The following is a 27,716-nucleotide window of genomic DNA, read 5'->3' as shown; positions in this document are numbered from 1 at the left end:
GCCCTGGGTTCGGTCCCCAGCTCCGGAAAAAAAAAAGTTATTCAAGAACAAAGTAGGATTTGAATCAAAAAGGACTCATGACTTCTCTTACTTCAAAGTAAGTCCTTTACAGAGTTAAGAGATACAGTCAGGGGGTGGTGGTGTTGGCAGCACATGCCTTTGATAATGCGGGAGACTAGGGGCTGGGGATTTAGCTCAGTGGTAGAGCGCTTACCTAGGAAGCGCAAGGGCCTGGGTTCGGTCCCCAGCTCCGGAAAAAAAAGAACCAAAAAAAAAAAAAAACTTTGGGCTGGAGAGGTGGCTCAGTGGTTAAGAGCACCGACTGCTCTTCCTGAGGTCCTGAGTTCAAATCCCAGCAACCACATGGTGGCTCACAACCATCTGTAATGAGATCTGATGCCCTCTTCTGGTGTTCTGGTGTGTCTGAAGACAGCTACAGTGTACTTATATATAATAAATAAATAAATCTTTAAAAAAAAAAGATAATGCGGGAGACAGGGGCAGGTGGATCTTGGTGAGTTCAAAGCCAGCCCAGTCTACATAAGGAGTTTCAGGACAACCAGGGCTACATAATAGAGAGTTCCTGTCCCAATGTGCAACAGGAGGCTAGTCTCCTTAAAAATTAGTGTGCAAAAAGAGCTTAGACATTACTAAAACAAAGAGCAGAAGGACACACAGGAATTCTCAGAGAAGATAACCAACAGACATACAGTGTCTGTGCTGACTATCCCTTGGGACAAAGTGTGTGTCCTGCTGTCTTTCCAAAGTCAATAGAGTGTGGCAAAGTGGACAGTTTAAGGACATGGCTCTCGAGCCAGACAGCCTTAAGTGTGCTTACTGCACAGCCACCAGCGACTGATGTCCAGCACCTGTATTCATACATTCACAGACTCTGACTGGGAGTGAAGCCAGGCAGCAGCCAGCTCTGTGCACATGACAAGGACAAGGCCCACCTGTGGTGCTAGGTGTTGAGAAACTAAGCTTGAGGACTGGCTGCTACTGCTCGAAATTGTCAACCCCCTTTCCCATCATTTGCAGGTATTCCTACTCTAGGACACAGGCAGTTATGTATGTGAGTATTAGTCGGGCTAGGGCAAATCTCAAAGGCAGTTCACAGCACCTACATTTCTTTTTTTTTTTTTTTCTTTTTTTCGGAGCTGGGGACCGAACCCAGGACCTTGCGCTTGCTAGGCAAACGCTCTACCACTGAGCTAAATCCCCAACCCCAGTACCTACATTTCTATGAACAGAGAACCAATACGCACAAGAACAAATTCTCAGTCTTGGGGCTATATTATATCTGAGAGGGGATGGGAGTAGTGTCCAGGCAACATGCAGTCACAGAATCCCTTACCTGGGAGGAATTGGGCCAGGGAAGGGTCAACTTCTAGAGTAACCAGCAAGAACTTGAGAAGGTGTCCCAGGGTAATACAGTCAGGAGTCACTGCTCACCATCTACTAAGAATACGATTTCTCAAACAAGCCATGTGGAACTGAGCTTACATGCAAACCCCTGAAGCAAGGGGGACCCTGCAGGTCAGGGAAGGAGGCACCATCCATATGATATTCAGCAGCCAAGTGCTTCCAAGAGCCACAGAAACCCTTCCTGGTGTTATTTCCCCAAGTGGATCAAGCTGTGTACCCTGACACTGGCAAGGATGTCCTTTGGCTCAAAACAACTCAGCTTAATAAAAAGTCACTGGGAGGCCTGGAGTTGCTCATCAGACGGAGCAGCTCTGCTCTAACCTGGGCCTCTGTCAACCCTAGGGAAGGAAAGTAAGCACAAACATCTACTACCCCACACAGGATGACTGAATTGACTGAGACACGCACAGGTCCTACGGGTTCCACCTCTGGCCTCTGCCGTCCCTCAACAGTCAGCTTTGCTTTGAGGGAGGGAACTATGACAAGATGCAGGTCTGAATTAAGACAGCTGCCTGGACATCAGTTTCAAGTTAACAAAGGTGGCTAGTCCTCAGCCATTTGACTTTGACTTTAGAGACCAGAATGACATTTCTCGTCTGAGACGCACATCTCAGTCTAAGAGTAATGCCTGCAGGCAGAAGCATCTCCAGGCCTGCAGGTGCAGAGATTGCACGGCCAAACCAAGTCACAGACACAGGCTCCAAGCAAAGATCCCACAGCCAGCCATTTGCATAGGATCTCAGCTCTTGGCCCCATCAACTCTGTGTCTGCTGGGGTCTCCAACTAGATGATCATGGTCAGTCAAGTCCAACAGAGCAGCTAAGACTTAACCCTTCACCTTCACTCCAACCCTGCCCCAACTATTTCCTGAAATTTTCACCATTTAACTAGGTCGCAGGCTGTTTCTCCATTTCTACTACCATCATCCCCTTCCAAAGTGTTTCCTGTCTCCAGCCAAGACTAGCCCCACAAAGTTGGCCTCTGCCTCAACCTCAACTCCAGCTCACTGCCCCAGGTCTCCAGAGGCGGCCCTCTATCCCTCTCCTGCGGCTCCTTATGCTTACTCACTGCACATGAGTTTATGGCTTCATCCACTTCCTACCCTGAGCTCTGTATAGGGTAGAGCTAAGTACTGCTGCAGACCTACACTGACTTCGCTGGAAAATCGGAGCCCCAAACCTGGAGTGTCAGCTGGCTCAACCTCACCTCGCTCTCACCTTGCCTGAATTCAATACTCCTAGTTTTGTGGCCTTCTCCCTGGGGCCAGCAATCCTCGTGACTCTGGACAAATCACTTTCCTGCTCTACACCGCCTCCTTTAATCGGGCAAAGAGAACACAGAAAGACTAGTGGCTGCGGTGCGCACTGGCTTCCCAAGTCTCTGAATTAAGGCTCAGTTTTATGAAAGAGGCAGAAATGCCAATGGCTCAGTTGTGAAGCTCAAAGACCTGAACACTTAGCCCCTAGCACGCAGAGGACCAGGGTCTTGAGTCACCGAGTTTCCGGAAGGGACTAGGATATGGACCACGAGACCCACCAGACAGCAGGGACAGGGTCCGGGGACCACGCGCCGATGTCTGACAAGTCAGAATTGAATCGCAAGCTCCGAGATCCCTTCCAGGTGTACCACGCGAAGCCGGGCCCGCTGGGCGCACCTGAGATCTCCCAAGACCTCCTGGCCCGCTGACCTTGGGGAGGCGCCCCTTGACACAGCTTCTCTTGCTGCTGGCAGATAGGAAGGTCCCTAGGCTCTCCTGTCCAAGTTCCCCAAAGGGTCCCTGGCCCCCGCCACCAAAGACGAGCCTTCACAAGCCGTTTACCTGAGGAGCCGCCGCTGCCACGGCCCGGGCGCCGCCCTCTATGCCCCAAGCGTCCCAGAGTGGGCGGAGCAGCGCTCCAAGCCCAACCCCACAGCCCTCTGGCCAATTGCGGCCTGGCGCGCGGCAATTTGACCCCGCCTCTATGAGATCTCCACGCTCATTGGTCAGAGTTCTGTCCCTCACGTTAGCTCCGCCCCCACGCTCTACCTCCTAGAGAGCCTAGGTACACCAACTCCTTCCTGTACCCTGCCGGGTACCCCAGCGGTCCGGTGACCATTTCACAAGACAAGTGTGAGTACTGCTGCTGCGCCAGACTCCGTCTGCGCAAGCGCTGTTCTCGAGAGAGTATTCGGGCTCAGCTTCTAACTGCAGAAAACTCCACCAGGCGGGAGCAGTGGCGCATGCCTTTAATCCCAGCACTGGAGAGGCAGAGGCAGGTGAATCCCTATGAATTCGAGACCATCATGGTCTACATAGTAAGTTCTAGGACAGCCTGAGCTACAAAGCGAGGGAACAAACAAACAAACAAAAAGCCAGCCCTAGCACACCTTATGCAGCAGTCACAGACACACACAAGGTATTGTTATGTTCTACTACATTGATCACAAACTAAAGGCCTAAAACATACTCAAAGCCCCTAATTCGTGGATCCCCTAAATGTACACATGGCCATGCCCATCAAAGGTGCATACATGTCCATCCTGTCAACACGACATTGGGAATCAAGATGATCATGTCCTAGCAACCTGGGCTGCTCACTTCCAGCTGTTATTGCAGCTCCAGGTGCATCTAAAGCCTGTAGGCCTGGAAAGAGGTACATAAAAAAGTAGAAGTAGGGGCTGGGGATTTAGCTCAGTGGTAGAGCGCTTGCCTAGCAAGCACAAGGCCCTGGGTTCGGTCCCCAGCTCTGAAAAAAAGAAAAAAAAAAAAAAGTAGAAGTAAGCCACACTACAGGATATAGGAAATGCTATGAAGGATTTGGGTTTGGTGACAAGAAAGCAAGGTTAGGTAAGAGCTTGTGCCTGGGAGAGTTGGGGGAGGATCATGCCAGGAAGACTTGACACCTGCAAAGAACCCGAAGTCACCCAAATGTGGGTAAACAAGAGAAAGTTGTGAGCAGAGTTCTGAAAGCAAAAGAACCAAGACATTGGCCTGTTGAGTAAGAGGAAGGAGTTAACTACCATGCATCTAGGCTGACAGCATCTGTTAGATGTGGAAATTAAGCTGTGGTTGAATGGGTCTTGGAAGGGCAGCAAGCTGAGAGGGTGTCCAAGGGGCAAACACTGAGAGAGAACCAATATTCTTTTTCCACAGTAAGAAGGACTTGGACCAATTTCTGTTGTGAGGCTAGAGCCTGAGAGAAAAAGACAGGACATATTTGAGCAAGAGAGTGAGTCATTCTGCAGATGGTGTCATGGCCTAGGAAGATGCTAGAAAACAGAGGGGACTAACTTGGGTAGCTGCCAGGGAAAGAGGTCTTCCCACACTCATACCAGGACAGCTAACTCCCCTCCCCCCTGCCCTGCCCAGCCTGAAAAGCCTTGCAGGTTCCGTGCTCCTCCACAGCCACCGTAGTCAGCTCTCTCTGCCCCAAACACACAAGCTGCCCAGCACGTATCACAACTTAATTTTTACTTTTATTGTTCAGCATAAGGCCCAGCACATGAGGTACTGGGTAAAACCCAGTGGAGCCGATGGACTAGTAAGGATGTAGACAGGAAGAGGGACAAGACAGCCCAAGGGGATGGGGGAATGGCTCGCGGTAAACACATTCTGCCATCCCCCACACTGGGCAGCTCAAAACCAGCTCTAACTTCCAGCTTCTAAGTTCCACGCTCAAGTGCTCATGCCCCCCCCCACCACACCACACACACACACACACACACACACACACACACACGGTTGAATAAAATCTTTACTTTAGTTTTTGGTTTTCTCTGTGTAGCCCTGGCTGTCCTGGAACTAGCTCTGTAGACAAGGTTGGCCTCTGCCTCCTTAGGATGATTAAAGAAGAGCACCACCACACCCAGCAAGAGTAAAACCTTTTAAGTACACTGTCACTGTCTTCAGACACACCCGAAGAGGGCATTGGATCCCATTACAGATGGTCATGAGCCACCATGTGCTTGCTGGGATTTGAACTCAGGACCTCTGGAAGAGCAGCCAGCAGCCTTAAAAAAAGATGGAGAGAGAGAGATGGCTCAGTGGTTAAGAGCATGTATTTGCTCTTCTTACAGAGGACCCAGGTTCCGTTCCAGTTCCCAGCACCCACATGGCGGCTGACAACCACACTTAACTCCATTTCCAGAGGATCTAGCACCCTTCTGAACTCCACAAGCACCAGGCACGAACATGGTCTGCATGCAGGCAAGACACTCATGCACGTAAAATAAAAAAGTAAAGTGAGTTTTTAAGAGCATTGCAAAAGGAACGTGATCTCTCTGGATCGGGACTGTTATCACACAGCTTCATGGCTGCTAGCTTCCGTTTGGGTTCTGGCACGGGTAGGAGCCAGGAAGGTGGCGGGGACATGCACAGCCAGGAGACTGAGTAGACAGCAGCAGCTCAGTGGCACTGCTGGGCCAGGGTGGAGTCACGTGATTTCCCCCCTCCCTTTTTTTTTCTGTTCTCTAGATGTAAAATGGCCACCCACCTTCCTCTTGTCACTCATGTACCCACAGCCCTCCTACCTCCCAGATAGCCAACCTGGATTCAATCCCAGGGGCAGTTTTCCTTTTACCTAAGGTCCAGATTACCCACAGGACAGTTACTGTGTCCATGTTTTCTATACTTTCTAAGACAAAGCCTGGAGCTATGAGCTATTCGTTCCAAAGAGTCACCAGACGAAGTGGATGAGGAAACAAACCTGACAATTCAAGCCAGGCTTCTCCAATGCCTTATTGTAAAGCTTTCCACAACTACCTATAAATTTCAGTGCAGGAAGACAAGTCTCTAAGGCTCATTAGACCTCTAGCCACATTTCAGGACAGCTGTCCACTAGCCAATGCTGGTCCCTCCAGTTCATACCAGACATCCCACCCTTGGCCTGGACTCTGCCCCGTAAACCATGTATTGCTCCATTGCATTCAGATTTGAAATTCTGAGGATGCACTACCTTTGGCACGTCTGTGTGGTCAGGGAACGAGACATGACCGGGGATATAGCTAAGGGGGCTACTTAGAAAAGCAGCTGGCCTGTAGCACATGCTAAGTGAATGTCAGCTGAGACGCTGGAGTTGAAAACAAAAAGTGGTGGTAGCTTCCATGCCCTATGGAGTAGTCTGGGGTGGTGGCCTTGGCTTCCCCTGAAGATGTGTTCAAATCTGCAGAAAGCCCCAGGTGGCAGGCTTCCTGCTGCAGGTCTGATCTAGGTCAAAAAGACCCAGTAAGACTGAGAGTGGGATTGGAGAGGTGGCTCAGTGGTTTTAATAGAACTGGCTGCTCTTCCAGAGGCCCTGAGTTCAATTCCCAGCAACCACATGGTGGCTCACAGCCATTTGTGATGGGGTCTGATGCCCTCTTCTGGTGTGTCTGAGGACAACTACAGTGTACTCATATACATAAAACAAATCTTAAAAAACAACAACAAAACAAAAACAGCACAGCAGTGGTTCTCAACCTTCCTAATGCTGTGACACTTAATACAGTTCCTCATGGTATGGTGATCCCAAACCATAACATCACTTTCATTGCTGTAGCTGGTCTTTTACTATTTCGTGGGTCCTTTTTCCCACCCTTTATTCTGCCGCCACCACTCTGTTTCACCCCCTAAGATTAGGAGAGAAACTGTGATAGAGGGGGGAGAGAGAGAAATCCCTGATTGTAATTTCTTTCATTCCTTCTTTGACCACAGTTACTGACAAACCACAACCAACCTTCCTACATGCCCAACAACTAAGCCACCCCTCCTGGGGGGCCCTCACGTTTACCTTCCCTCTGAATAGTTCCCGAAATTCCAAATGTAACACCATTACAGAAACTGTCTGCAGCTGACAAAACCATGCCTCTGCTAGAGCACAAGGCAAATCACAGTCAGCTGCTGCGGGCAGGCAAGACCCTGCATCCCCACATGTGGGTTTAGAAGGAAAGTGTGTTCTTGTAATATTTCTGTGTCTTTTAAAAGGAACAGAAATTCTAGAATTCTCAAAGATGTCATTATGCATTGCTACTTCATAATTGTAATTGTGCTACTGTTGTGAATCATAATGTAAATATCTGTGTTTTCTGATGGTCTTTGGTGGCCCCTGTGAAAGGGTTCTTTGCTACCCTCAAAGGGGTTGAGAACCACTGCAGTAGAGGAAGGCCAGATTCAAGGATCCTGGGCTCTTGCCATTCCTCACTCATGTAGCAGTGACCTTGGTTGGCATCTCCTCAAAGAAGGAACAGTGGCTGATCTTTTGACCTCTTGATATCCTTAGAAGACTTAACCTTCCTAGCTTCTTTAAGGGCCTTGTATAGGGGCTGAAGAAATTACCCAGCAATTAAGAACACATTCTGTTCTGGTAGGGGACTCAAGTTTAGTTTCCAGCATCCAGATCAAGTGGCTCACAACCACCTGTCACCCCAGCTCCAGGAGATGCAAAGCCTCAGTTCGTTCTCTCTCTCTCTCTCTCTCTCTCTCTCTCTCTCTCTCTCTCTCTCTCTCTCTTTTCTCAATAATGAAAAGGCCTTTCTATTCAACCACATGCAGAGTGGCCCACAAAGCCTCATCCTGGTGTTAGTCCTTCGAATCCCACAAAAAGAGAGCACAGCATTGGGTAGGGCTAATCCAGTAAGACAGCCTCAAAGATGACTTTGATGGCTTAAGATGATACCTTTGAGGGCACAATGCAAGTGCATCTCTAGAACCTTCTATTCTAGAACCTACACCCAGTCCTCTGGAGTCTTTACTCCCCAATCAGTCCAGAGCTGTAGTAGGCTCCTCCTGAGGCTCTCGATCTTACTCTCTTAGCCTAAAACCCATTAAGTCTTTAGAAACTTTTTCTTCAAGGGGCAGCAGGTCTCTCCTGGCCTTCTGCTTCCCCAGGCCCTTACCCTCTGAAACAAGTTAGACTTCAGCTGTGTCCTTTCCCCTGGCCGACGGGCAGTAAACTGGCCCACCAAGTCCAGTTCTGTGGCACCCTGCCTTCCATGAGGAGCAACAGCCGGCGCAAGGAGGACCAGAGGGTGTTCATAGAGCAGGTTCGAGAATGCATGAACAATGGTTACTTGCTCTCCTCCAAGAAGATCGGATCTGGTGCTTTCTCCAAGGTCTACCTGGCCTATGCAACACGTGAACGCATGAAGCACAACCCTAGGCTATCCTCTGACTTGCGGGGCAAGCACCACAGTATGGTGAGGCAGGCCTGCTATCATCTCTGTGGGTTCCTTGGGGTACCCAAGCCTGGTTCCAGCAGGCCTGTCCCAACCTCTTCCAGGTACCTTCTGGTTCCTCTAGCTTCCTCTATAGGACCTCCCTCTTTTTTTTTTTTTTTTTCTTTTTTTTTCGGAGCTGGGGACCAAACCCAGGGCCTTGCGCTTGCTAGGCAAGCGCTCTACCACTGAGCTAAATACCCAACCCCAGGACCTCCCTCTTAAGTCCTATTTCTTCTCAGCTTCCCTATGCTCTGTTCCCCAACCTCTCCAACATATATGTACCCAGGACAAAAAGTGAGGCAGGTACTATCCTTCCAAGGACATGGCTTGCCCGGCCACGTGGAGAAGGAGCAGTATGTATAAATAACAGTGGGCCTATTCTAAGGAGTCTTTCCTCACAGTTGAACTTTCTACATCTTTCTCAGGTGGCTATTAAGATTGTGTCCATGGCGGAAGCCCCAGCGGAGTACTCCAGAAAGTTCCTGCCCCGTGAGATTTTATCCCTCAACGCCACCTACAAGCACATGAACATAGTAAGACGGTCCTTACGCCACGCCTCTGTCTACCCCACTTCTCTGCTTGGAACCTCTTTTTTTTCTCCTTGCATGAAGAGTCTTCTCTTACCCTGCAACTGAGAGCTAGTATGCCTGCCAGTCCCAGACCTCTTGGCCCAGCCTACCTGAGGGTGACAGTGTACATGGAGTATTGGGGGTGTTTGCTAGGTTCAGCTGTATGAGACCTACCAAAACAGCCAGCGCTCCTACCTGGTACTGGAGTTGGCAGCTAGAGGTGACCTGTTGGAGTACATTAATGCAGTGTCAGACCTCCGATGTTGCCCAGGGCTGGAGGAGGAAGAGGCCCGAAGGCTGTTCTGGCAACTGGTCAGCGCTGTGGCCCACTGCCACAGTGTTGGCATTGTTCATAGGTGAGGGTGCCACCTGTCCTGCCTGCCTGCCTGGATGTCTGCTGACCCATTTGAGCCCAGCCCCACATTCCCTTCTCCCCCAGGGACTTGAAATGTGAAAATATCCTGTTGGATGACCAGGGCTTCCTAAAGCTGACAGGTGAGCCCACATGGCTCCATTAGTCTAGTAATTCTGGACTCCTCCCAACTTCTGCCTGTCCCCAATAATGACCTATTCCTGACCTTCAGCTCCTACCTATACCTAAGCCCACTGACCTACATCCACGGGAGCCCCTGCCTAGTTTCTCCCATTCTTCCGACATATACTCCAAGTTCCCTCCCTCCCCAAGCCCACCAATCTAACATGTCCTCTTGAACCTACTCTCCCTAACCTGTCCATCACCTGTGTTGCTTTGCCCTGCCCTGCCTGAATACTGTGTGCAGATTTTGGCTTTGCCAACTGGGTGGGGATCAAGAACTCCCTGCTGAGCACCTTCTGTGGCTCTGTGGCCTATACGGCCCCAGAGATCCTCATGAGCAAGAAATACAACGGTGAGCAGGCTGATCTGTGGAGCTTGTGAGTACCCAGGTACCCCAGCAGGACCCATGGGTGGGCTCAGGGGAGGACAACACTCTGAGGAAGCTGGATTCCCAGAGGGATCATCCTCCATGCCATGGTGTCTGGGAAGCTGCCCTTCAAGGAACACCAGCCCCATCGCATGCTGCACCTGATTCGTCGAGGTCCCATCTTCAGGCCCAGGCTGTCCCCAGGTGAGCATCACCACACCATGCTCCTTCCAAGGCCCAGCTCGAGCCTGGAGGGCAGCCAGAGAGACCAGGACGACGGCAAAGAGAACATGGTATCACACTTCCCCGATATGCTGGAAAAGCATGGCCCACGCACTGTATGTTGGGGAAGTTGAGCTGAGGTTGGGATGGTCTTGAAGGATACCAGCCCTACTGAATATCTAACATGGCACTTGCTCTAACATGGCAGAGCCTCCTCTGTGCCTCAGTCCCCTTTTGATAATAGCCCTGAACCTTTGATTCCTCTTAAGTTGCCAACATTTCTGACAGTAGTTGAATGTGGGTCAGGATTGTGGCAGGCTCCAGCAGTGAGCCCTCCCCTGTAGAGTGCCGGGACCTGATCAGAGGGCTGCTTCAGCTGCATCCGGGTGACCGCCTGGACCTACAGCAGGTGGCTGCTCACTGCTGGATGCTGCCTGCAGAGCACATGCTGTCCTCTGTACTTGGAGCTACCCGAGGTGGGGAATGGCTCACAGGCAAATGGCTGGGCTGCGGGCAGGGTCTCGGGTACTCTACAGGACCCCTTGCTTTGCTCCATTGCAGAACAGAAGCATTCCTGGTCCGCAATAGGCCCAGACAACGCAGAGCCTGACAGAGACACCAGGTATAGCAGGAGCAAAGGCTCCAGCCCCTCTAGTGGCAGGACATCTCCAAGGAGAGCATCTCTGGCCCAGCTGTGCAGCACCTGGAAGCCCGCACCAGAGGAATAGGTTCTACTACCCTTGGGCTTGGGCGCACCACGGCAGGTGGCTGCTCCCTGTGTCCCATGTTCCCCAGCAGGAACATGCCTGGGTGCTGTCTGGTCAGTTGAGGGTGGGTGGGTGTGGGCAGATAAAAATGTTCATTCTTTTGAGTTAAGGGTACAGCTATCTACACAAGGAGGGCTGGTGACCTTTGGGTACCTCCTGGGGGACTTGGGTCAGAGGGAAAACACCAGTCTACGCAATGTGTGTGTCAATAGCGTCAAAGCTTTAACAAGAGTTCTGGAGAGCATCATTGGGGGAGAGGGGAGAAGACTCCTGGTATTCAATGAAAACACCTAGCCATGCAATGATAACACTACACCAGCCTTCCTCTGAAGCTGGAACACTGCAAACTCCCATGAAGACTACAGGTGTCGGGGACCTGGAAGGACCTCTTCCTGAGGAAAACAGCACACACAGGTGGAGCAGATCTGTGGCTCAGAAAAGGGGATGCAGTAGGGCATGGTATCTACAGAATTAGAAAGACAGGGTGCATACACGGAGTAGGCTCCAGATGTTGAGGGTAGGATCATGAATGCTGGAAGAACATGCAGGAGAATCTCTGCAGAGATGTGTCCAACAGGAGGGTTTGGATGTCTTGAAAGGCAACTGAGGCTTGAAGAGGTTAACCGAGGAGTAGGTTCTATTTGAAGGGCTGAGTCCCAATTCAGCCTGAGACTGAGGAGGCTGACAGATGAAGCAGAGAAATAAGAGATAGAATGGGCAACGATACCCAGCAAGCGATCCAAAGACAGGCCTAGAAGGGCAGAGCATTCTAGGAAGACCCTGGGATCCGAGTGTAGTCTGCTTTCAAGGTCTTGGGCAAGGAGAGCAAAAGGACTCCAAAGGACTGCTCACAGCACTGTTTATATCTCTAAGCCTAACCACGTCTAGACCCTTCAGTGCCTGCAGGAATGAAAAACTAGTTGGCTTCCCAGGGCTCGCAGTGTTTTCAGTCCAGTCCTATCAGTCTGGGAACAGGCTCCTCATAGTTCCAGTGACGATGGGCATCCTGCCTCATCTGTAGGCAGCTGTGATACAGGACCTGGCTGGCTCCACCTCCAGAGTGCAGCTCTGAACAGCACACATTAGTGCTGGTTGCAACAGGGCACGGGATTGGGCTGTATTATCCTCGAGCTTCTCAACACTTACTGGGCATTTACCCTAGAACCCTGTGGGAACCCTGGCAAAGGTGGGCCAAAGGGGCTTCAGGTCCGTGGGGCACCCTTGTCTCTTCGCTCTTGAGCAAGCTCTTGCTGTTCTTGCTGGTCTAGCTCTTGGAGCTGTCGTTCCACATCTTCAGGTACCTGCACCTCCAGCAGGTTTTCCATGCCAACCTCTGGCTCATCCCCAATAAGCACCTGCGAGTAGAGGAGGCGGGTGAGCAGCTCCTAAGCTGCTGGCACTTGCTGAGCCTCCCTTACCCTGCACTCACCTGGATAAGCTTCTCACAAGCCATTCGCACATCAGGCTCTGACTCCCAGGCATATAACTCTCGAAGGATCAAGTAAGCACCCTGATCCCGTACCTGCTTCCGACCAGGTGCGGTGGCTGTCAGCTAGGGAGACGAAAAGGTTACTCAGATGCCAATATGAATTGTGGGGAGGCTTTAACATCACAGGCCCCTGCTCACCAGCATGATGGCTTCGATAAGCATCTTTCGGATGTCAGCATCCGGCTCTCGCTGCTTGTCCGGTGATAGGTACTGCAGGTCAACGGGCAGCTCTAGGAGTGAGAGTGGGAGCCTGTTGGTCCCTGTGCTGGACACCCAAGCCCTGCTCTGCCTGGGTGAGCCTCGTGTGTGTCTGTAATGACCTCTTCCTTAAAGGCTGCTGAAGGGACTCTAGTCCTGAACACTGCTCCATCTCTCCTAGTAGTCTCCCCTCTAGCCCAGACAGCCCTGACGCAACCACCCAAGTCACTCACCCTCCATCTCTTCCTCGGAAAACTCTTCAGGCCCAGCCAAGGGCAGTAGCAAGAAGGGGAGAATGTCGACTTGGGGCCCGAGTAACCACTTGTGGTGTCCTGGAGGTGGGGAGAGGGGACAAGGAAGGGGATCAGAAGATTGGTCTGTTGGGTCCCTAGGGTCCAGTCCCCACCCTAGCAATGGCACTCACGATGTTCGAAACAGCAATTCCGAAGTGTTCCCACCACCCCGCCCCTGCGCACCGAGGAGTCTGTGTACTGGGTAAGTGGCAATAGCCGTTGGACCACACACCTGTTGGAAGAGGATACTCACTGCTCTCCTTGTTTACTGCCACTCCCCCCTTACCCCTTCCCGACCCCGCAAGCGACTGGGTTTCACCTGTCCGGGTCCAGGAGAAAAGCACGCACCTCCGCCTGCTGGCTAAGGTTGGAGAGCAACGGCCCCAGGTAATGCAGGGGTGCGGACGCGTTGTAACTGGGCATGCACAGCGCGCTGACAAGCCGCTCCAGACCCAGTCGCTCGGGCTCAGCGGCCACCAGCTTCTCCGTTAACACAGCACACGGAGCCGGCTCGCGACTCAGGTTGGCCAGCACTGCAGCCAACTCTTCAGCCCAGGGCCACTGAGGGTCCAACACGCAGCGCAGCAGGCGGACAGGCAGCTCCGGGTCCGCCGCCAGCATCTGCCAGTGCAGATCCGGATCAGCAGCCAAGTTCACCAGCGCACGGGAGGCATCGCGGGAAGGAGCTGGGATCGGGGCCACCGCTAGGTCGATCAAAGCCCGCAACAACGCTGTCTGTCCAGCCAACAGCGTGCGGCCCGAGCCCACACCAGTCAGAGCCAGCACGTGCTGCGCCGCGGCTGCCTGTAGGTCTGCTCGCGCTCCGGGAACCAGGAAGGGCAGCAGTTCCGCCACCTCCGTGTCCGCGCCAGCCTCCTTCCCTGACAACCCTCGCTCACCGGAGAGCCCCGAACCTACTCCCGGTCCCCTCATGCCGCCAGCAGTTTTAGTCGCTTCTCACTACACAAGGGCCACCGCCGGGAAAGCGGAAGTCGTTAAAACCCTTCCGAGTCTGAGAACCCAGCTGAAGGGGGCGGGACCGGCCTTGGCGCAAGGCATTGTGGGCCATAGTATTGGGCTTTCTCCCAGAGGCTGAGACACTGTTGTTGGTGCAGATGTATCCCCCTTCCCGTCACCACTTGCAGGGACTTTTCTAGCTGCCTATTGCGTGTTTGCTTTGTCAGGCATCAAAACCACACGGCCAGCTCGCAAAATCTGAAGCGTAGCTCGGAAGCCGGTGCTCCTGGTGTCTAGGAGTGTTTGCTGCCTCCCTTTAACCCTCGGCTCCAGATCGCCAGGAACTGAATGTGAATGACGCAGGACTCCGCAGTGAGAAGGCAGCTTTGGACAGACCTCTGACTTTGCCGAGGAGCTAACTTTGGGACATTTGTTAGGACTTCTAAAGTATAGAAAGTCGGAGTCAAGCAGGCTTGGGCAAAGGGAACTGATTAATGAATCTATAGTTTGCAGGTTTTGGGGAGCCTGGTGACAGATGCCGCTGCACACAGCTCTCTAGAACGCTGTTCGGTTTTTCTCTTCCATACCTGTTTGTGGTTTTCTGCTTCTCAGTGGTTCCATATTATTACCTTCCACGGGCACATTTGTTAGCACAGATAAGGACACTGGCCTTCTCAGCTACATAATCCCAGCAGAAGACAATTTCAGTATTGGAGTCTGTTCTGGGAAAGTACTCCGTTTGGTGCTTTTTTTTTTTTTTTTTTTTTTTTTTTTTTTTTTTTTTGTGCTTCTATTAGCGATTAGCTGCCTGGGGTCCTTGCTCTTCCAAAATAGAAATCTTGAGTTAGTGAGTTTTTCCAAGGCTGGTCCTTGGCAGGTTGTGTAACCCTCTGCTTCTGACAGCGAAGGAGATAGCCAGGAGCTGCAACGGTTCCAGATCCTATGCAGCCTTAGATACTGATTAGGACCCTTCGGGCTACAGCGGCAAGTGGTTAGGTCTTGTGTAGGCCTAACTGTCCAGATTTCCCAGCCTTTGACAGTGGCTGGTGATAGTTTCTGAGGAAAGGCTATGACCCTTGCCTCTTAAAGCCTCTATTTCTACTACTGCTGCCCCACCCCCATCTCTGCCTCTGTGGCAGCTCTGCTGCCTTCTGTCCTTGTCTCCACTGCTATCTTTTCTTTCTTTGCCATACCAGCCCATCCCAATCAAGAACAGTAGGTGAGAAAGCATGAGCGTGATGGCGATACATAGCTTTAATCCCAACACTTGAAGGGCAGGTAGATCTCCATGAGTTCAAATCCAGCCTGGACTACTACAGTGGGAGGGCACAAAAACTGTCTCCTGCCAGTTATAATCTCAGGACTTAGGAAGCTGAGGTAGGGATCCAGAATTCCAAGGTCGCCCTTGCCTATATCTTTGAGATCAATCTGCTGTACACATTCATGCGCCTTTCAAAAGAGGCAGGGGTAAATGTGTCTCCCAGCCTGTTTACCAAGGGAGCCAAACAGTCTAATTTAGCTAATATTCTAAGAAGTGGGGTGTTTGCACCAGTCAGGACAGGTCATTATGCAAATGAAGGATGAAGTCAACTGAGGCACTGTTTTGTACCAATCCCAGTCTCCTTTGCTAGACTGTATAGGGAAGTGCTCCTCTGACCTGGTACAAGTGGCTGCGGGGAAAGACCTACCCAAAACTGTTTAAGCCATCATTGCTGAAGCCACACCTCTTAGAATGAAGTTATATTTTAGCCCTGCACATCTGTAGAATGTCCAAAACAGCCAGTATTGGCATAAGGTAGTTAGTAGAGCCGGCTGCCTGACATACAGTTCTTTGCTCGAGGATACTAGGGTACCAGGGAGTGGGTCTAATGATGTCAACCTCTGGAATTAATGCGTCCAATACATTTTCATCAAACAGGTACCCAGTGGCTAATGTGCTGCCCTGCAAGCGTGAGGACTGGGGTTTAGATTCCCAGGACCTATGTATAATTATTAGATAACATATAATGTATAATTATTAGCGATAAAATCATAGATGGGAGCTGGAGAGATGGCTCAGTGATTAAGAGCACTGACTGCTCTTCCAGAGGTCCTGAGTTCAAATCCCAGAAACCACATGGTGGCTCACAATCATCTGTAATGGGATCTGATGTCCTCTTCTGGTGTGTTTGAAGACAGCTACAGTGTGCTTGTATATAAATAAATAAATAAATAAATAAATAAATAAATAAATCAGTCAATCTTTAAAGAAAATCATAGATGGGCCTGGAGAGGACAGCTGGGCTGTTATATAGAGGAAACCCTATCTCAACAAAATAGAAAAGTAAATCAGCAGGTTGGGGACTTAGCTCAGTGGTAGAGCGCTCGCCTAGCAACCGCAAGGCCCTGGGTTCGGTCCCCAGCTCTGAAAAAAAAAAGAAAAAAAAAGAAAAAAGGAAAAGTAAATCAGCTAGGCATAGTGCTTCTTCTCTAATCTCACTGAGGAGGCTAAGGCGGGAAGGTCAGTGTAAGTTTGAGGCCACCCTGAGCTATAAGATGAGATGATCTCAAAGATTTTTTTTCGTATAAAGTTAACTTTGTTAACTTGACACAAAACAGTTGCCTAGAAAGGGAATCTCAGCGATTGTCTAAATTAGGTTGGCCTCTGGGCATGTCTGTGGGGCTTATCTTAATTAGTGGAGAGACTTTGCCCACTGTGAGTGTTACCATTCCCTAGGAAAGGGATTTTTGTAAGAGTGGAAAAAACAAACCTACTCTCATGTAGGAGTCATTGCCGTCTTCTCCTGTGGATGGCATGTGACTAGCCGTGTTGAGGCCTGCTCCCCTAGCATAGCTTGTAGCCATTTTGTTCCATGCCTGCCTGTCACAGAAAACAGTTTGACTCAGAGGAGGATCAAGGTGATCACAGATCTTGCTATAAGGTTTGTTATTCTTAAGAAACTGCACAGGCTCCACATAGGGCCAATCAAAGGTCAATTTGAACTGTTCTGTCTAAACTGTCAAAATAGTTGAGTAAGGACCAACCACCCTGCAGCCCTTTCTATACCTGAATGTGAGCTCATTGTGGGGTTTGCCTTTATAAACTGGCCCTGGGGAATATTGGGAGTCAGATTCTTAGCTCCCCCAGGCTAGGCTATGTCCCTGATTGATCAGTTATTAAACTATTCCTTTAATAAACTGAGACCAGAGTTCTAGCATTTGTGCAGTGGTTCCTTGACCCTAACAAGCTGCTTTAGGTTCCTTTTTTTTCTTTTCTTTTTTTTTTTTTCGGACCTGGGGACCGAACCCAGGGCCTTGCGCTTCCTAGGCAAGCGCTCTACCACTGAGCTAAATCCCCAACCCCTTGCTCTAGGTTTCTGTTGCCCTGACTTCCCCCACAATGATAGATTGTAACCTGGAATTATGAGTCAAATACTTCAGTTGCTTTTGTTTGTTTTGTTTAGCCCTGGCTACTCTAGAACTTAATTTGTAGACCAGGCTGGCCTCAAACTCAGAGATCTTGCTGCTTCTACCTCCCAAGTGTTGGAATTAGGGGCATGCACCACCACATCTGGCTTTTGGGGATTTTGTTTGTTTGTTTTTGTTTGGTTGGTTAGTTTTCCCTGTGTAGCCCTGGCTGTCCTAGAACTCAGTTTGCAGACCAAGCTGGCCTCAAACGAAGAGATCCACCTGCCTCTGCCTTTGTTTCCCAAGTACTGGAATTAAACCGCTGGGTTTGTTGAGACGATTTTATCTTGGCAACAGGAAACAGAAATTTTGTCCATGCTGTGGCTGCCTGCTCAGGCCATTCATGATAGAAGTGATATCATTAGCAGGAACAAGTGATCTGAAATGGGTGACCACATACAATTCTAAGATACAAGGTAACGATAACTTTCCAGTTCAGTACCCATCAGGATCCAGGCAGAGATGTAATGACTACCCTTTTGAAGGACAGAATTTAAACTATCCTTCAGATGTCTTAGTTAAGGTTTCTTGCCGCGATAAAACACTGTACTATTTAAACCAACTTTCATTTATACTCTGCGGGTCCCAGTTCATCACCGAGGGAAGTCAGAAGAGAAACCCAAAGCAGGAATCTGACGTCAGGAACAGTAGCAGAGGCCACGGAGGGGTGCTGTTCACTGGCTTGCTCCTAGTGGCTTGCTCTGCCTGCTTCCTTACACATTCCAAGACCATCTGCCCCGGGGTGGCTCCACCCACAGTGGGCTGTCCCTTCCACATCAGTCATAATCAAAAAGAATAGGCTTGTCCACAGGCCAATGTGGTAGGCATTTTTTTCCAATCGAGGATCCCTCTTCTCAAATTACTCTAGCTTGTAGCAAGTTGATACAAAGATAACAAGTAATCAGGATGGTGTAGGACGCCATGTGACCTATAATAACAACAGCACCCTGCCAGGAGAATCTCTTTGAGTTCCAGGCCCGCCTGGACAAAAAGCAAGTGGGAAACAGCCAGGGCTACACAGAGAAACCCTGTCTGGAAAACAAACAAACAAACAAAAACAAACCTTCCTCCAAAACCAGCAGCCTGCAAAACAAAACAAAATGGCGTTTACCCACCCACCTGGAGAGTGAAAGGAAGAGGGCACCCAACTGGGCATAAGACATACCTGGCTCTTTTTTCTCAAACGTCATCTGGTTCAGTCATTGGTGTCCCTACTGCAGATATCCTTCTGCTGAGACCCACTTGCTACATACGTAAAGGGAAACAAACAACTAGAACATAAAAATAGGGCCAGCTCTCAGGAGGCAGGCGCAAGTGGATTCCTGTGAGTTGGAGGCTAGCCTGGTCTATATATTGAGTTCCAGGATAGCCAGAGCTATGTAGAGAGATGTTTTATAAAACCAAAAATATAATAAAAAAAAACAGGGTGTAGAGCAATAAACCCTGGGCATCAAGTTTTGGCCTCCACAAGCATTACCCACCCACACATGGACTTGCACAGAAATGAACATGTATGTATACACACAATAAGTAAATAGATATATATTTCTTAGTTTAGATAGAGCACAGTATTGTGATTTGCCAAGATGGTAGGACTAGGTCTTGGCCATGGAGCCTTGGCTAGCTGTCTCCCAAGGTCATCTGTAGGCAGCAGGGTCTGTATCTCGGAACAGAAAGTAACGTTGAAGGGTAGGCTGAAGGAGGAGCGGGGGCAGTGCCCGTGGGGGTGTAGGCCAGCCTGGGGGAAAGGGCTGTAAGTTCACTCGTGGCAATGGCAGCTTCAGCATTCGGATAGAACTGCCAGGAGTTAGCTTCTTCCTCCGAGTCTTGCGATCTGGATGTGGGGAGCCATGCAAAAGAAATTATAGGCTGAGGTTGGGTGGGTGTGGGGGAGATGGGAGCATTAGGGTCCAGTCTTTAGGCCTGGGTCCACTTACCCCTGAGACTCACACTAAAGCCTCGTGCCTTGGCCTCCTGCAGACGGAGGATCGGATAAAGCCTGAAGAAGGGAGAGGATTTAGTCAAGACCTTCTTTCTGTGCAACCCAGGCAGGGTCAGCCCAATAGACCCACTGTCATCCGCACCAGCGTTCCCGGGGTGGCCGCAACACAACGTTGGGCCTTGGCTGGTCTCTGAGTGATTCTGGTAGGTGCTCCTTCTCCTCCTCCTCCTCCTCCTCCACCACCACCAGTGATCTCTTCTGCAGTGCCCGCAGCCTCTCACAGAAGAGATTAAGCATATCTATAGGATACATGTCCACCGTCTGAAGGTGAGACCACGCTGACTGCGCCAGCGAGGACTCTCTTCTTGGCGTACCAGGCCCAGCTGCATACGCAGACGCCTCGAGGCAGAAGTTCTGCAGCATATCAGCAAGTGCCTTCTTGGTTTTCTGGATACGAAAATGCGCATTTGTGCTTGTGGCAGGGAGTTCTGGGATGAATCCCACAGAGTCTGTCAGCTCTATAGGTTCCATAGGCGCCGAAGGTGAAGGCACGGACGACATCAATGACTCTTGAAAAGGCAAGGACATTTCTGATGCTTGTGAGACTGTCCAAGAGGTGCTCAAGGCAGGCAAGGTTGCTCCAGAAATGAGGGAGGTTTGTGAGGCCTGTCTGGAAGGCTCCACAAAAATGCCATCTGTGGACTGCTCCAAGTTTTGCATCTACAGAGGAGTGACCCATAAAGTAAGGACCTTTACACCCCCTATTAGAGTTCCAGCCCCAGGGAGAGGGCACCTCACCCAGCCCCCAACCCTGAGACTCAAGTACAGCCTTCTGCTGTGTAGGGAGCTCTCAATAAATGTTCTGATTTCAAAAACCCAGGAAACCACTCATGGTCTTCTAGGAGGCCTCTGAAGAAGGCAATAGGTTTCCAGTAGGTGAACCGCCAGCCCTTGGCCCACCAGACCTGGAGAAAAATTGCTTCAAGCTTCTGTTGACACTGCGCGCGTATCATTTCCTTGGATTCAAGTTTCAAGTCCTCAACCCAGGTCATAATTTCCTTGAACAGTAAGCCATCTGGGTCATAGAGTCCCATCCCCTCCAGCAAATTCTTGAGTTCTTCCCTAGGACAGGTCGATGAGGCTTAACTCAAGTCCTCCCAAACTGGTAGGGAAAACCCAGCAGGAGTTGGACTCACCGGCAGCTGGCTGGAGAGTACAGGTAGTAGGATATAATTTCCAATATCACATCAAGGACATCCAGGCTGCAGGCCAGGAGCAGCTGCAGTGCCAGCATCACAAACTCCTTCTGAGTCCGGTCCTAGGCTCGGGAGTAGGATCGAGGTAGGGAACTGTGGTCGGTTCTGGGATTAGACCAGGATATGGGGTACTCTGGAGGTAGGGACTCACCTGGAGCTTGGGGGGATCATCTTGGTTGAGTAAGTACAAGAGTTTGGCCTGCAGCCTGATTCGGAGGTTGCCAGTTACATCAGGCAACAACCTCAGCAGGCCATTTAGAATGTTCACTCGGTCGTCCCAGGTCGCTTGTAACAGGAAGTCCAATAACATGGAGGCCAAGCCCTCAATTGTGTCCATCTCTGGATAGGCCTGTGGGGAAGATTTGCTTACACCCTGCTGGTCTCCAACTCCACTCGACAGGCAAATTAGCCCCTGCCTTCTCTCTTCTATCCCCCACTACTGCCCATCACCCAAGCTAGGCTTCCCAGCTTCCCAGAGCTCCTAACCTCCAGGGTAAAGATAGGGAACAGTTTCTTGAACCAGTTCTGGACAACGAAATAGTGCAGGAACTTGGGCAAATGCCCATAGCGATCTTCCAAGAGTGAGTGTCGGGGATGAGAGTAGCCCTTAGACTTGGAGGTTTCATTGTAAAATTTTGAGATCAAATCTGTGGTGCTCTAGGAGAAATGACCGGAGCTTCAGACCTATCTCTGAGTGCCAATCTCACCCTCCCCAGGAGAGCCTAGGGTGCCTACTTCCGTGTCTGGTTCCCAGCGTTCGGGCTCCATATCAGAAGCTGGGGAAGAGGAGATGTACTCCACCTCCACCTCCTCTTCTTCCTCTTCCTGTTCCTCCCCTTCCTCGGCTCCTGTTTTCCTCCTTGTCAGCCGGAGCAAACCGAACAGTTTAGTTCGCCACCTGGCAGAAGAACGCTTCCGGCGCTTTAACCACTTGTCGTCTTCGCTTCCAGAGGACTGCAGAGAAACAAGAGGAGACATGTGGCAGGCTGTCGGGGTAAGAGGGCCCTCCCAGAGAACCCCAAGCTCCATTTCTTGCCTTGAATTTGCTCTGGGAACCAAGTTCTTCCAGGGAACCAAGACAGTTGACCTCTGCTTGCAACCACATTTGCCGCAGTACCACGGAGTTGGGCACACAGCCAGGAAACCTGATGGGCCTAGAGAGTAGCTAGAGGTAGAGGCGACAGATTGGGCTGAGAGTCTGAAATCACTGAACTTAAGACATTACCAGGGGACACCTCCAGAACCATGGGCCTCCGAAAGCCAGACTGGACTGATACACAGCCTCTGTTCTCACAATGCAAATGGGCAGTTCAGCTTGGGAAACCAGGAAAAGTATATTTTGGCGGGATATGAACTGTAAATGAAGAGAGAAGTCCAGAAGTGGCTGGTCCCTGGTCAGTACTGACTGCACACACACAGTCTTCTCTATGGATCTTAACCTGGTAGAGGGGGCAGGATAAGAAGAAAGGAACTTGGAGAAAGGTTGATATGCTGGAAGGGCTAATAATACAACAGAGCAGGACCATGGTATGCTAAGCACGGGTCTAGGGCCTGCCTGGGTGGCCAGTATGACCAAGTATGGGAAAATGGTGGATCTTCAGAGACTGGCCCCACTGAACTTTGTTCCCCTGAAGCACAAGAACTTTGGTCTTCCAAAAAAGTCTACAGGGAACATTGCATTCCTGCTGGAAGGACCAATGTGCAGAAACAAACACTGGCGATAGACTTCTGGCTCAGGCCTAATCCTAGAAAGCAACAAAAAGTCCATGTCTACACCAGAACTGGCCAGGCTGGAGAGGTATGGGGTTTGTTTGTCTGTCTGTTTGTTTTTGAGACAGTTCTGTGTAACAGAACCATAGCTGTCCCGGACCTGCTTTGTAGACCAAGCTGGCCTTGAACTCACAGAGACCTGCCTGAGTCTGCCTCCCGAATGCTGGGATTAATAAAGGTGTGTGCCACCATTCCTGGCCAGGTACAGGGTTCTTAAGCCTTGACCCTATAGGCTCCAGGTAGGCTTGGCTCTTGGATCAGAGTGGAACTCAATGGCTTTACAGCGAAGGGAGATAAGATATGCAAAGAGCGACAGCTCGGAGAGGCCACCTCTGGAAGGATGGAGGGGTAAGGTCTCACCTTGTAGGGTTTTACGGTGGCAGGAAAGAAGCCCGTGAGCTTTGAGAGAGGCTCTGCGGGCCTTCTTGGCAGCAACAGTGGAACCTGGAGAGGGATAGGAAGTAAGACTAAAACACAACCACCAAAGCCCCTGAAACTGCCCTAGCATAGGGGCCCTCACCCTATTCTTCATATAGTCGATTGATTTGTCCAGGTCCGTGGTCTTAACTCCAAACTGATCCCACTGCACCTGCAGATCCAAGCCGAGGCCCAGCTCATAGCTCAGCGAGGAACGCGCTAGAAGCTAGAGTATATAAGGAGTTAGAAGGGGTTGGGGCAGGGACCACAGTGCCCAGGCATGGATGGGTATTGGAAGTGAAGGAGACCTCACCTGGGATGCCTGGCTATGCACCTTCCGGTGGGTGGGTGGAATGGGTAAGGAGACTCGAGGAGGGCGGGCAAAGCGCCTTCCCGGAGCTCTTGGGGTTTGTGGGGCTGAGGGTGCGGATGCTGCCTGAATATCAATGCTAAGTGCAGCCTGCCCAACACCGGCGGCAGTCCCAGGCTGGATCTCCATGTCCGCCATGTCCGGTGGCTCCTTCTCTGTGCTTGGGGCTGCAGTGCCCCACTGTGAGGACTCCCTTTCAGAACTTCCATCCTGGCACAGGAAAGAACAGGAAGCTTGGGTCAGACAAGGTGAAGGTCATGGCACAGCCTGGGACTGATTGCACACCTACCATCATCAGTTCAGACCCATAGATCAGATGCAAGTAATTGTCAAAGGCTTCATCGCGCTGCTTCGGGGAGAGTGGGGGCCGAGCTGCCGGGACCACCAGCCCTTGCCTCAGTTCTTGAAGGTCTTGATCCCGGGCTATGATATCCTCCAAGTCCTGAGGTGGAGATCAGTGGTCAACCTGTACTTCTTTGAAGACTTGATATGTGTTCCCCAAGCAACCATGAGGGTCCCAGGACAGAGGCTGAGAGACTGTGGTCTGAGACTAGGCATGGGGCAGAGGATCGGGACCTACACTACCTCTTTCAACACTGGCTGCTGAAGTATTGGTGTCTTGTAATAACCGAAGGGCAGGGCCACACTGTAGATAGGAACAGGCAAAGGTAGGACTCTGGACATTACCGGGATAGGTCAGAAGCTGGAGTGAGAACTAGCCAGGAGAAAAGATTCCAGGGTTGAGAGAGAGTAATACCAGAGGGACTTGGGAGCACAGGGAACTCATACTGGGGGCCAATGCTATGCAAGCCCTAGGCTGCCACAGCAGCCGAGTAGGCCCGCCAGCAGACCTTAAGCTGGCTGCTCCATGTAGACTGGCAAGCCTCTGCAACTGGCTGGATGTCAGTGGCTTCTTGCTGGTCAGTGGCAGCGGAGGGTCATTTACCACATCAGTGGTCTTCAGACACAATTTCTGAAGAAGCAGAGTTTCCTTCCCAGTCTGGTCCGTGTGCAGCAGCCGGGCCCACCTTCCCCACCCTGACCTCACTGTAATACCTTAACTAGGTAGGATGTAGGTAAGTAGGTCTTATAGGACACTGTGTAGAGGCGGGCACCTAGTGAGAAGACCAGGTCTCCATTATTGCTGGAGAAGGCCAGGGCCTGAGGGGGACCATCGAGCTGCAGGAGCCTGCAAGAGTACCTGAGATCTAGCCACTGTTTCAAAGAATAGGAACCTGAGGCAGTGAGGGGTAAGATCCTGTCCAGCCCCTGGTCTTTAATGGGAAGCAGAGGTTAGAAGGGCCCTGGCTAGCTGCCCTCTAGCCATTAGCTGCCCCCACACCATATGGCCCCAGCCCACCGTAACAGGAGGTTCTCCCTGGTCCAGATTCGGATGGTGCAGTCCAGGCTAGAGCAGGCATATATCTTAAGGGTGGGGCAGCAGCACAGGCCTAGGGGCAGGACTGAGGTTAGGGAGCAGTTGGGAATAAGGGCACGGGCTCCGCCTTTGCTCTGTTCCAGGCTCACCGGTGATATGATCCATAGGGTCATCCTGTGGCCTGTGGTCACACCGCATTTTGTCACCCAGGCCAAACTGGACCAGGCCATAGGTGGCACTCTCTGGATCCTCGAAGCCTACAGTGATGCGCTTCCCCAGGACACAGAGCATTACCACCGGATGGCAGCAGGAAAAGGTGCGTAGCAGGCTCAGGCACTCCTCAGCATAGGGGAACACGCGCCACATCTTTACTGTCAGATCGGCACCTTTGGGTGACAGGAGTCAGGCCTGGGACCTCAGGTACTTAGTGCAGGGGCGCCCAGGCCATCTCTGAGGGAGAGAAGGTACTAACCTGAAGTCACAATGCTGTTCCAGGTGGACCCAATAGCAGTCACTGGCCCTGGGCTGTGCGCTTCTGTGACAAAGATTGTCGTTGATGTGCGCCAATCCAACACAGACAGTGTGCCATCTGAGTGCCCCATCACTGGTAGAAACCTGTGGGACAGGATGGAGCCTGTTGGCTAAGGCTCTGTCACTAAGTCAGCCCCAGTTGGCCTTAACTAGCCTCAGATGGCCATACTGCCCACCTATTCTTATTTTTCCAGGCCCAGGCAATGGCACTGCGGATCATGTCACCCTGATTCTCGCGCATCATCTCCCAGCAAGCGAATGCACTCCGAGGGTCTGTAAGATGACTGTAGAGGTGCAGGCAGCAAGGCTGCGGCGCTGGGGGTAGAGGTGGGCGCAGGCGGTGTACCACCACCATCGGGCAGCGTGCAGCATTGGCGCGCACTAGGTGCCCTGAGCGTGTTAGCACCCACAATGCTTCTCGAGACAAACAATAAACCACCCCAGCGGCACAGTCTTCCGGCTCCAGCAGAAGTGAACTCACAGTTCGTCCTGTAGTAGCTGACACCAGGTAGACCGACCCATCTGCGCAGGCACATACAAGGCGAGCAGGCAGAGATGGCTCGGTTGGTGCTGGCAGCACTGGAGCCACCTGTATATGGAGCACTGGTGCGGAAAGCTGTGCTAATGGTGAATAGAGGGTACGCACACGCCAGAGCCCTATGCTTTTTGAGCAGAGAGAGAGCACCGGCCAGCCAGGACTTGCAGGAGCCAGCAAACGGCTCACTTTCTCAGAGATTATGCCTTCGGTCCAGTAATCCAGAGTAACCTCTCCCACCTGAGCTTCGGCCTGCAGGTCCCATGTGCGAATTGTCCCGTCCTGTGAGGCAGACACTGCCAGCGTGCTGTTTGGAAGCACCATCATAGCTGTCACTGGGCCTGCAGGAAAGGTGCAGGTCATTTTGGCACATCATAGCCTTAGGAGGAATTCCTGGGATCTAGCCAACACCGGAGAGGGGCAAACTTAGAATGAGAATGAGAAGGGCTGAAAGAGCTGCCAGACTGACCCACCTGTGTGTCCTACAAACACCATCCGGATCTGCCAGTCAGCTTCCCACACTTTCACAGTACTATCCCGGGAAGCTGTCACCATAGCGGATATCTCCTCACAGTAATCCAGATCTGAGATGATGCTAGAGGTGGGGAACGGGAGGCCCAGTGGACTCAGCACAGCCCTGTCTGTGGGTCCTACAGCCCCTGCAACAATTGGCTCTCCTTAAGGGATCTGCCTCCCGTCCACCTGTCCCGACTCCCCTCACGTTTTATGCAGATCCTGGCTAACATTTATGAGAGCCCAGTCGTCCAGGTCAAAAGTGAGCACCGCCGAGCCATAGGCAGCAAAGCAATGCCAACTGCAGTGGTCAGAGTCCAGCCCTAGGGCCAGACACTTGAGCGAGCCAGCCAAGCTGGGTGGTGGCTGCAAAGGTGAGCCGCAGGGTACCAGGCGGCGACCACCCGATCGGAACTTCCAGAGCTCCAGGCTGCCACCCATCTGGGCCACAATCAACAGACCCAGGGTGGGAACTGGTAAGCAGCAAAAAGGCTCCTGGTCCGGTGACTTCCTCACCCGTGGCTGGCTCAGCCAGAGCAGGTGGAAGTCTTCCCCTAATATGCTTAGTCCAGCTGGGCCCCAGCCAACAAAGCGGCCTAATTCTCCCAGAGGGCCAGACACAGTCGCTAGCCCATTAAGCACAACAGGAGGCTTCAGCTTTGCCTGCTCCCAGCCATCCTTGGTATGCTGGTGCAGGTAACCGTCACCATCTAGTACCATGAAGCGTTCACCCACTGGATCCTGCGCTACGGAGCACAGTCCAGTTTCCACCTCGAGGCGACGCAGTGGCTCCAGGCCATGTGTCATGCGAGCGACCCTCAGCTCTGCCCTCTTCTCCTGCAGACCAGAGTAGACAGATGTCCACGTGAGCAGTGGAGGGAGGCATGAGATCTTCTGCCTAGGGAAACTGGTTAAGGACCAGGAGAGTTGGTGCCCAGTTCTCAAGGGAAGAGCCCAAGAAGAAACCTAATGGAGAACCACACCTTTTCCACAATGTCATGGAGGTATGCACGTAGGTGTAGCCACAGCAGTCTGGCCCGGGAACGCAGTGACATACTCCGCCACCTCTGGCTATTGGTAAAGAGCTGTGGTACCTCTGGTCCTCCCAACAGACCCAATTCTGTAAACCAGTAGAGGGCACAGTGTCACCATGGCCTTGTGCCCCAAGCAACAAGGAGCCCTCCTCTGAGGGACATGCTGGGTCGAGGACTACCCAGAGAGTTACACCTTCAGGAGCGAACAGAGGCTGAGGAATGCCTGCTTCCTAGAGGGATGCCTGAACAATGCTAGATGTCCTCACCATTCTTTTCTATAAGCACCCCAGGATCTGGGATATCATAGATGTCCTGATCATAAAAGTCTGCTAAATCCACTGCCAAGCTGTCAATCTCTGAACGGAGGATTGTGTCCAATATCTTGTCCTCCATGTCTCCCATGGGCAGTCCCAGAGGTTAAGAGATATTAACAGCTCTGAGACTAAGTAACGGTAAGGCAGCAGCTGTTGCTAAGATACCAAATGCTACCAGCCCCGCCCACGACGCAGGCCCCGCCCACGACGCAGG

General features: G+C 51.5%; 4 protein-coding genes across 34 annotated transcripts in view; 1 reads left to right on the top strand and 3 right to left on the bottom strand.

Moving 5' to 3' along the window:
• The window catches only part of Mroh1 (maestro heat-like repeat family member 1), a 73,457-nt gene extending 66,145 nt beyond the window's left edge, over positions 1–7,312 (bottom strand). For 5 of the 14 annotated variants that reach the window (XM_039080548.2, XM_039080550.2, XM_063264676.1 and 2 more), the window contains exon 1: positions 3,245–3,354. The gene's annotated coding sequence lies outside the window, so the exon portion shown is untranslated. Of the gene's footprint in view, positions 1–2,961; positions 3,357–7,172 lie in introns of those variants that run through there. The other 9 variants (XM_039080551.2, XM_039080552.2, XM_063264679.1 and 6 more) reach the window with 5 other exon arrangements.
• Positions 3,441–11,169, top strand: Tssk5 (testis-specific serine kinase 5). 7 transcript variants are annotated; one of them, XM_039079246.2, is made up of 8 exons: positions 3,441–3,535; positions 9,024–9,131; positions 9,321–9,523; positions 9,607–9,662; positions 9,947–10,079; positions 10,158–10,273; positions 10,636–10,767; positions 10,853–11,169. In XM_039079246.2, exons 2-8 carry the CDS (start codon positions 9,045–9,047, stop codon positions 11,017–11,019), a joined length of 894 nt encoding a protein of 297 aa, XP_038935174.1. In that variant the 5' UTR covers positions 3,441–3,535; positions 9,024–9,044; the 3' UTR covers positions 11,020–11,169. The 7 variants fall into 7 exon arrangements, 5 of the variants coding, with proteins under 5 accessions (XP_038935174.1, XP_038935176.1, XP_038935175.1 ...); XR_005486641.2 differs by lacking the exon at positions 3,441–3,535 and adding an exon at positions 7,477–8,577 and having other exon boundaries at positions 9,947–10,054; positions 10,257–10,273; positions 10,853–10,991; NM_001014086.2 differs by lacking the exon at positions 3,441–3,535 and adding an exon at positions 8,124–8,577 and having other exon boundaries at positions 10,853–11,162.
• An 88-nt stretch (positions 11,170–11,257) lies between these two features.
• On the bottom strand, positions 11,258–14,577 carry Hgh1 (HGH1 homolog). Of its 4 annotated transcripts, none has more exons than XM_063263600.1 (6): positions 13,387–14,577; positions 13,222–13,270; positions 12,979–13,077; positions 12,686–12,777; positions 12,488–12,610; positions 11,258–12,413 (listed from the first exon to the last, which is right to left on the bottom strand). In XM_063263600.1, exons 1-6 carry the CDS (start codon positions 13,969–13,971, stop codon positions 12,261–12,263), a joined length of 1,101 nt encoding a protein of 366 aa, XP_063119670.1. In that variant the 5' UTR covers positions 13,972–14,577; the 3' UTR covers positions 11,258–12,260. The 4 variants fall into 4 exon arrangements, with proteins under 4 accessions (XP_063119670.1, NP_001007708.1, XP_063119668.1 ...); NM_001007707.1 differs by having other exon boundaries at positions 13,170–13,270; positions 13,358–14,047; XM_063263598.1 differs by lacking the exon at positions 13,222–13,270 and having other exon boundaries at positions 12,393–12,610.
• Positions 14,578–18,968: 4,391 nt separating this feature from the next.
• Wdr97 (WD repeat domain 97) lies at positions 18,969–27,711 on the bottom strand. 9 transcript variants are annotated; one of them, XM_006241913.5, is made up of 24 exons: positions 27,455–27,701; positions 27,138–27,274; positions 26,363–26,991; positions 26,115–26,236; positions 25,283–25,982; positions 25,048–25,190; positions 24,725–24,961; positions 24,558–24,648; positions 24,254–24,386; positions 24,049–24,170; positions 23,783–23,843; positions 23,487–23,639; positions 23,141–23,407; positions 22,931–23,053; positions 22,771–22,854; positions 21,677–21,805; positions 21,376–21,594; positions 21,127–21,297; positions 20,792–20,989; positions 20,581–20,702; positions 20,350–20,506; positions 19,527–20,104; positions 19,380–19,441; positions 18,969–19,276 (listed from the first exon to the last, which is right to left on the bottom strand). In XM_006241913.5, exons 1-24 carry the CDS (start codon positions 27,588–27,590, stop codon positions 19,080–19,082), a joined length of 4,971 nt encoding a protein of 1,656 aa, XP_006241975.1. In that variant the 5' UTR covers positions 27,591–27,701; the 3' UTR covers positions 18,969–19,079. The 9 variants fall into 9 exon arrangements, with proteins under 9 accessions (XP_006241975.1, XP_006241976.1, XP_038936467.1 ...); XM_006241914.5 differs by lacking the exons at positions 24,049–24,170; positions 24,254–24,386; XM_008765632.4 differs by lacking the exons at positions 18,969–19,276; positions 19,380–19,441; positions 20,350–20,506 and having other exon boundaries at positions 19,856–20,104; positions 27,455–27,702.
• Positions 27,712–27,716: the final 5 nt, after the last annotated feature.

The sequence above is a fragment of the Rattus norvegicus genome, chromosome 7 (assembly GCF_036323735.1).
Source record: "Rattus norvegicus strain BN/NHsdMcwi chromosome 7, GRCr8, whole genome shotgun sequence".
NCBI classification, from domain to species: domain Eukaryota; kingdom Metazoa; phylum Chordata; class Mammalia; order Rodentia; family Muridae; genus Rattus; species Rattus norvegicus.
This window is presented reverse-complemented; position numbering and strand designations above follow the sequence as displayed.